We start from the raw sequence: 9186 nt of genomic DNA on the forward strand, positions 1-9186 counted from the left end.
TAAGTAAATAAACAAACACTGTAAACCATGCCCTTGACATGTTTCCACCACACTAACCAGCAACTAAAGCATCCTTAGGCCATCGGCTGAACCAGTCAATAGTGCATCCTGAGATAAGGGCTGGGAACTTCAAAGCTCGGTTTCGAAATTTCTCCCCCACTGGTGAAAAACAGAGCACGATATGAAGATTCTGTTGGACCCGACTCATGAAGTAGTCATACAGGTTCTCATTGGTAGCAGGGCGCCTGGGGTATTCTTTTTTCATGACTGATGTCAGATCACCGTTAATTTCATCAATTTCATCTCTAGCAAATAGGTTGGAGACCTTAAAAGAAGTACAGGTTTTCAAATACAGTATACACACATGAAAACAAATCAAAATACAGAGCTCTGTATGTATTTGTGTTCTTAAGCTCACCTTTAGAAAATTAACTGAAAGTTTTCAAGATGAAATTCACCACATTTTAAAATACACAAATGATTCTGTTATTACCTGCAAAGTTGTAGCCCTGGCAGGGGGTAAACTAAAAATCGAATCAGCTTTCCTTCTAGCCTCCCTACTCTGTTTTTTCATTTGTCACTTGGGGCATTCACTGACATTTTAAATGCTTACCTCCACATTTTGATGGGGAGTTTTAGTCTTTAAAAACCCCATAGAAAACATACTGATCACCTAATCTCCAACAGCACTTACTCAAAACTCTAATGGAAGGAAGTACAGAGAGCTCTAAGTTGGAGGAAATCTGAAGAGAGAAAACACATGCAGAACAAACAAGCTCCTACCTCACCCGACGATAAAACATTGTTCATATATTCCAAAAATGACTCATCTTTAATCTCATTGTCTGTGAAAATAAATGTGATTCCTTTGCCTTGTTGACCAGCCGTTCTATACAAAACCTTTAGATCTTCCATCAGATTTGATGTGTTGTAGGATCTAAAGAAACATTATCATTGGATCATTAGCTAAAAAATATTTTCATGGTGAGGAAAAAAACCTTATAACAATGTTTTATGCTATTTAGCTAACTAAAAAATGCTGATTTTGTTCCATGATATAAGTATATATTGTATATGAATGTTAGTAGTTGATTGATTTTTAAAGTTCCACATTTCATTATAATTATAATTAATTATATTTTCACACAAAAAAAAACTAGAGTGAAAAGTCAACCTGAAACAAAAATAAAATTTTTACTATAACCAAATGTCATTTGAATGTGTATATATATCATTTTTTTTTTATTTCAGCATATTATGGGGGTACAGATGTTTATATATATCATTTTGAAAATGGTTTTTTTTGGCAATGATAATAGAAAAGTCAAATTAGTTTATTAAGCACCCATATACAATTGGTATTTTAGAAGACATTTCATAAATTAAACTAAACTAAACCAATTCAATTTGATTACATGGGGTGTGGGAGTTGCTCTTCCTCATCCCCAACACCATTATTATCATTGCATCTTTGTATTCTACATAAAAGAGTTCATTTTCTGAGCAATCAATACACTGTAGTAGAATAGCTGGAAATGTTATAAAATAACCCACTCTAAATCTTCTTTCACTATCAAAAGCTATCTTTAAATGAAAGCCAGCCTACAATCAAAAAACGTTAGAGAGGTTCCAATATGGAGTAGTCCATTACCACCGAAAGCATAAATGAAAATATTCCAATCCTGAAGACTCAGACGTACTAAATTATTATTTGTATTTTGAGTCACTAAATAAACTCAGAATTCAGAGCACAAGAGCAAATGACCACGTGATTTTTAAAAAGTTACTAAATATTTAACTCTATTTGCTTTTAACATCTATAAGCTAAACCCTAGGACTGGAAATATCACAGCCATGCATCAGTATTTCTATAAGACATTTAAAGAAGTGACATCCAAGAGATCAGAAAAGAAAACATTTCAAAAATATAGTCCCCCTTTAAAAAAAACAAACAAAGGAAAACATCCCACCCAGCTTCCTGTGATGTGGGGAAATTTTTCAACCCAGTTTCCTGGATCTCAAGGGCCAACTTCCTCAAATACTATGATCTGAGACATCTAACAAATGGTTGTGCTTCCCAAATGTGAGGCTCCTGCATCCCAGCCTTGGCCACATGGCTGTGCAAAGGCTTAAGGAGTAAGATAATATCTCAAAGGCTGTGAAAAGGAAAGGAAGAGCTTAGCCCTTCATTTTGTCAGGAATGGATCATTCCCAGTATGACAGGTAGAGGGAATAATTTGTCCCTCTGAGAGTTGTGGTGGGATATGTTTGCTGAGGCATCGTGATGCAGTACAAGTCACACCAGACTAGAAACCAGAAATCCTACAATCAATTGCCAGCTAGATCTTGGATGTCAGGCAATTCATAGCCTCTCTGAGCTTCAGCTGCAAGATGGGCTATTGCTATCTGTTCTACTAACTCACAAAGTTCTTTTGAAAATAAAATTAGCTCACGCATGTAAAAGTGCTTTGAAAACTACAAGGTTTTATACAAATGTTAGGAATAAAAATCTCAGAGTCTGATCCTTTTCTGTGTAGGTGATCTTTCTTATTTATTTATCTACTTATTTTTATTTCAGAGTATTATGAGGGTACAAATGCTTCCGTGTAGGTGATCTTTTATCTAGCTCAGCTTCTATCCACAAACTAGAAGAATTACACACAAAGTGACTAGAATTATTTCTCTCTGTCCTAGTACTTGACTAAAACAGCAATCTTTGCATTTATTCTCCAAGAAGAACCCTATAGTTCAGTGCATTGTGTAACAACAATAGCTTGAATATCTGGATCTCCAAACCCAACGTTAATAACTTTCAGCCTGTGTCCTAGCAGGTGTCTATGGGCCTCCCTCAGAAAGACGGGTCAGCAGCATGTTTTCCTCATCGATGCCCAGCAGGAAGGACTTCCTGCTTCCACACCTAGAAATTAACCTCCAATAATTTTCAGCTCAACAAAACTTCCCAAACTAGCTTCCTGCTTCTAACCTTATCTTGGTTAACCTTGAAATTCTATTTCAACCTCTGTGAATCACCCCCGCTTATCTCTTCACGTTTACTCTTCACTTTCTAATTCTGTTTTCTCCCTGCACTGCACATACTCAGCGGAGGACTACTCTTCCAGGGTTCCCTGTCTTGGTGAGCAGCAGCACCAGCTAGCTAGTTTCCCGAGCCAGAAACCAGGACGCACCAAGTCCAAGAGCTCCAGCTTCCTAACAATCTCTTGCATCTCCACTCTCCATTTCTCCATTCTCATTGCTACCACTCATTATACCATCATAGCTGACCCAGACCCCTGAGGCAGCCTTAGAACTGCTCAAATTTAGTTCCTTCCATCCATTTTCTGTACATGCAAATCGGACACGTCCTCCCCAGCAGCAACTCATCAATGGTTTCCTACTGCTTTAGGATGAAGTCCCAAATCTTTATCACCCTTTTAAAGGCCTCCATCTCTCTTCCCTTCTTACTTGCTACGTTACGTTCTTATACTCAGCAATATTTAACTTCTTCCAGAGCTGACTTCACATATGTTAATCCTTCTGCCTGGAACATTCTTTACTGCTCTTCTTCTCTGAGATAAGTCCTGCACATCTTGAAGTTTCAGTTTAATCTCTTTCTTCAGGAATTCTTTTCTGATCATCCTCTGAACTAGGTTAGGCGCTTCCACAGGATTTGGTCTGCATTCGTCATAGTTAGTACCTACAAATCACACCTTATTGAACGAGTTGCTCAATTGTCTTTCCCCCTTCAGTTCCTATAAGCTCTGTGAGGACACAGACTACATTTACTTTGTTCACCTAACCAGTGCCTGACACACAGACAGTACTTTATGTATTTAAAATAAATATTTTAAATGTTTGAACGGAGTAAATCAATATAAATTTTTTTTATTTTTTCATTGTATTAACAATCTTGAAATCTGAATTAACACTTAATTGGGATAAATTTCTTCTGAAATGCATGAAAAGGAATATACATAATACTCATATCATATATAAAATAAAAAAAACCATGGAGGCAGCTATTCACTAAATGAGAAAATGAAATATTTCAAAAGCAAATTATTAATGTGAAATTTTCATGGGCTATGATAGAGGTTGAAAGAGAAAGACAATAAGTTAACATTCAAGAAGGAAAATTACTGTGATTATATTTAAGAAAAATGTATTCTTGACTTCAGGTGGCCTCTGAGAACCTTTTATCAAAAACCATTTAGGTCAAAGTAAAAGCGTGTTACCTTGTCAGCGTGATCTGGAAGAAAGTATAGCCAGCAATGAATGAAGCCAACCTTGTCAGGCTCTGCTTTCCCGATCCGCCCACCCCAACCAGGAGGGCATTTCCCCGAGGAGTACGAATGACTCGAGAGATCTGTAATGTGGAATAGAAAAGGCATGTATCTTTCAATATGTAAACATTCTATTTTTCCCTATTTATTCCATATAAGAATAAGACCAAATAATTATTTTGGAGAACACAGGTGTCTCAAGATCAGACTGGAGAGATTCACTGGTTGGAAGAACAAAAGCATTTCTGAAATAGAATAGCATTTAGAGTGCCTGGGATGGGGTGGGGCCAGTGGATTGTGCCTTTAGGAACTGGGAAGGCACCAGCATAGAAAGTCAGCACACAGTCGACTGTGCTTGCTCTGGGGTTTGAAGGAGGTAGATAAAGGGGACTTCGAGGTTTCCTTTTGGTTTGGCCAACCTAACGCAGTGTGACAGGAAACAGATCAGAAATGGCAGAATAATGTCTACTCCTGTATGCAGTTGGTTAGAATATCCTCCACATTTGTAAAGCAATAGAGACTTTAAATTGAAGGGAAGGAACTCAAAATACGGTATAGATGTTCAAATTTTTAAAGAAAAAAAGTAGCATAAGCACTCTCTCATTATTTGGGAAAGACAATGATACCTAACATATCTACCAGAAGTGATTATAGATGGGTCAGAAGACCACTCCACACTGGTCAGCAGCCCCAGACCATTGCAAATCCCTTTCATGGTAGCAGTCCATGTATATTTGGCTTTAGTACTGAATGAACTACTTACACTACCAGGCTTCCCACCCCACTTAGAAGAGAGTTGGCATGGAATTCTCTTTGACACTCTTTTTTTTAATACTTTATGCAATAACGATTTCTCTTTCCCTCCTAACTGCAGTTTGAGCCTGAGGTATTGCTGCAATATCCACTTTTCTTAGACAAATGATGGTTGGGGGGCTGCAAGGAGTCACTTCTCCGTGGCTGGGGAAACTTCCCGGGGTGACTGCGGCTCTGCATTCTGCCAAGGTTTCGTTAAATGTCCTTTCTCAGAATTCCCTCTTCTAGTGGGGTATATTCTATTCCTGTTGGGAATATCCTTGGGTTTTGGATTACTTCCCCAAATTTAATGTGAACTCTAGGAGAAGGAGACCATTTTTCCAGTCTTTATGTGGACCCTGAGAACCTGCTCGACAGTTGGGTGCTTAAGCCCTGTTTTCCCAGCCTCCTACTCATCCCTCTGCTCTCCAAAGTCATTGTGGGTGGAGGGGGTCCTACAAGTCTGTTCATATCGCCCCTGGTACAACTTCGAAAGAAACAGACAGGGCAGGTAAGGATCTACCTGAAGCCACACTAGAACCTCCGGTGTCTTTCCTTGGTTGCCACCTTTCAACCATCAGTCATTTCCTTTGTTTGATGCAGGTAAATATATTAGGGGGTTATATAAATTTTGTTAATTAGGTATTCAGGAATCTTCATCTCAACTATTTTGCCTGTGACTAGGCTGAGTTCTTATATTAAAATTTTCCATTTCCAGTTTGGGACACACAATAAACCCTCAAAACATATTTGATAAATGAACAGATACATGCATAAACATATAGAAGCATTCATTTCATAATCCTACGTGAAGTATCTCAAGATACACAAACACCACATGTATTCACTTATAAGTGGGAGCTGAATAGTGGGTATACATGGCCACACAGAGTGGAATAAAGGACTTTGGAGATTTGGAAGGAGACAGGATCGGAGGAGGGTGAGGGGTCAGAAACTATCTATGGGATTCGATGTATACTATTCCAGTGATGGGTACACTAAAAGCCCAGACTTCGCCACTATATAATTCAACCATGTAACAAAAAAAACACTTGTACCCCCTAAATCTATTGAAATTAAAAAATAAATAAACAAAAGCCTTCAAAAACAGTCACAAAAAATCTCATGATCTAGTTAAAAACAGTGATTATAGGAGAAAACACCGAAATGTGAGACTCTCAAATGTGGTGATTTTTTCTGTTATATACGAATTGTGAGAGAGAGAGATTCATTTTTTAACTCCATAAGCAAATATTTAAAAGTTAACAATGCTCATCCTGGCCTGCAGGGGAGACAGACAGGGTAATGCACCATGGTGAACCCTGGCACAGAGACTGGAACGATGGCAATTGAAGGACAGAATGCAGAGAAAACACTGCCACCTGGGCATGGCATGCCAAGTCTTAGGTGTGGAGCTGGAATTTGATCCGGATCTTGCAAGATGACTAGAAGTTTATTACACAAAGAAGGTGGCAGGCTAGGCAGGGTTTGGGCTACATTTTAAGAAGAACTAATGGGACACACAAAATCTCAGAGTCAGCAAAAAGCCCGAGGTTTCCCTATCCGGTGGGCACTTCAGCATGGGGTAAGGAAATAGCAGCAAAGGGTTATTTAGGGCCATATTGGGGACTTGCTTAAATTCCAGAGGGTTTATCAAGAGTCTCCCATGTGACCATCCCAGCAGCAGCTCATCCTGTGAAGGCGGGGTGCTCACCCTCACAGGCTTACCTTCCAATAGGGGAGACAGACACACAAACAGATAAACTCTACACAACACAGTATGGGCAGGGGATGCATATTGGTGAGGCGCTCCAGGATCGCGATGTGTTTGACCAACAGCAGTTCGTTTTTCCGGATTACACGAGGCTGGTGGGTAGGCAGGGGCCAGATCATGAGAGGCCATATGCTCTCTAGTTTGAACTTCCTCCAAAGAGGCAAAAGGGACATTACAGAGATACACTCTGTGTTGAAAGAAAATCAATACTTTAATTAAGACAGAAACTAAGAAATATACTTGGTCTCCTATCACATCCTGTTTGGCTGCAGTTTTTGTCTCCAATTCTGTCTCTTGGCTGCTACCATGCCTGTAACTAGGCCACATATTTCAAGGCGCAGGCCCGCACGACACAAAATGTAAATGCACTGTGCAAAGAAGACAAGAGAGTAGAACAGAGGGTCAGTCTAGAAGATGGAGAGGAACGTGGCATTTTAGCTCAAAAACTGCAGTCACGCATTCTTTGGCCAGTTCCAGAGGAGACAGGCAAGAGGCTGAGAGTGAAGGAAAACACTGGCAAGGGCCCGAGCCGAGGCACCCACGCCACCACTGTCATGCCCAGACGGAGCAAAGAAAGCCTCATCGCATGTTGTCTGGGCTGCGAAACACGGGGGAAAACAGTTCTAGTGAACTTGCTCCAGCACAAGACGAACATAAATAACCTCATCTTCAATTTGAGTTGTTTTGAAATACCAGGCCAATCAGATCCTGTCTCCAATAGACAATTTGTCATGAAGTTGCCTCTGGTACATCTCATTTGGAAAATATGTTTTTCTCTTTTTTTCTTCCTTTTAATTATTGAATATAACAGAACATTCATTCTTCCGGAAACAATTTTTAATCAACTATAAATTAGGAGCTAATTTCAACATGCTATTTGCATTTGGCTTCGGAAGGACATTTGGGCTCAGTACAGATGTCTCTGATTCTGAGACGTCACAGAGTTGCCAAGCTAAGCGCCCTGAGACTGCAGAACGCTGCCCCAGGACAGACTCTGACTTATGCCAGCCTTGCAGAAATGCTTCCCTCTCCTTCTTGCACCGAGGCAATCCCCATTTTCAGAGGGAGGGTTGGTTAGATAACCTCTAAAACCCTTATTTGTAAGATTCAGTAATTATTAGAAATGACAATTTGTAATCACGCAATCGTTCCTCATGGTTAAACATAAGTCATGGAAGACAACCTCCAATTGCTTTCTTTCTAACTGAAAAGATGTAGTCTGAAAAAGCAATTGATGTCAACAAAGTGTGAATATCAACAACGAATTTTAAATGGTATTATTTTGCACCATACATAAATTAGAGCACAAGTTTTCAAGTAAAATAATATATTTTACTTCCAACCTTTGAGGACCAACTGTCCTAAAAACATATACTGCAAAGACTCATATGACAAAGTAGAATGGAAACTACACTTTCCTGGTGGATTTCATTCTAATAGAATTTTCATCTGCTCAGTCAACTGTATGTTGTTTTTTAAATTATTTTTAATTGTGGTAAAATGCACATAACATAAAATTTACCATCATAACCATTTAAGTGTGTGGTTCAATAACATGAAGTACATTCACAAGATCATGCAACCACCACCAACAGCCATCTCTAAAACTTTTCTTCGGCCCCAATCCCCTCTCCACCCAGCCCCTGGCATTCTCCATTCTACTTTCTGTCTCCATGATTCTGACTACTCCAGGTACCTCATATGAGTGGAGTCATACAGTATTTGCCCTTTTGTGTGCCTGGCTTATTTCACTTAGCATAATGTCCTCAAGGTTTATGCACTTTTTTAATAAGATATTCTTTACATGAGACAAAAATAAGCAGGCTTTGCCTATGCTTTGAACTCAGATGTCAACCATATTCATCCTAGGGGGTGAAAACATTGAGCTGGAAGCTGTGTAGCAACACTGAATAAAATTATCACATCACACCACATTTGAAATACACGTGCTCTTATTTCAATCCTACAAGGTGTGACATGCTGCATTCAGTTTAGAAATTAAATTGGAAGATAGCATTGACTTTATTTTTAAACTGGATATTCTCCTAGGAGATGAAAATCAGAAGAGGAGAGGATTCTGGCGTGAAGCCAAGTGTCTATCACTTTGTCAAGGCTCTACTCCCGCAGCTACTGTACCTTGACTAAGTGAACCATCGCATCTGCAAAGAACACCATGTCCATGCCAGCGCCGCGGATGCTCTCATTATACAGCTGCAGGAACATATTCAGACGCTCTTTTAGCTGACTGAAAGATTCAATTGGCTCATAAATTTTGGGCATTTCAGCATCACCCTCCTCAGATGTTTCACCTTTGGTGGGAAAAAAGAATCCATTAAGTTT

At 39.3% G+C, this 9186-nt stretch overlaps 1 protein-coding gene across 1 annotated transcript in view; it reads right to left on the reverse strand.

The window, feature by feature from the left end:
* DNAH5 (dynein, axonemal, heavy chain 5) overlaps positions 1–9186 on the reverse strand; it is a 291357-nt gene that overhangs the window by 93696 nt on the left and 188475 nt on the right. Inside the window, exons 45-48 of the mRNA XM_012642647.1 lie at positions 8983–9155; positions 4233–4363; positions 784–937; positions 58–325 (exon numbers count right to left, since the gene is read on the reverse strand). Of these exons, the coding sequence (XP_012498101.1) occupies positions 58–325; positions 784–937; positions 4233–4363; positions 8983–9155 (726 nt within the window). The remainder of the gene's footprint in view (positions 1–57; positions 326–783; positions 938–4232; positions 4364–8982; positions 9156–9186) is intronic.

The sequence above is a fragment of the Propithecus coquereli genome, unplaced genomic scaffold (assembly GCF_000956105.1).
Source record: "Propithecus coquereli isolate 6110/MARCELLA unplaced genomic scaffold, Pcoq_1.0 Scaffold100, whole genome shotgun sequence".
Lineage (NCBI taxonomy): Eukaryota > Metazoa > Chordata > Mammalia > Primates > Indriidae > Propithecus > Propithecus coquereli.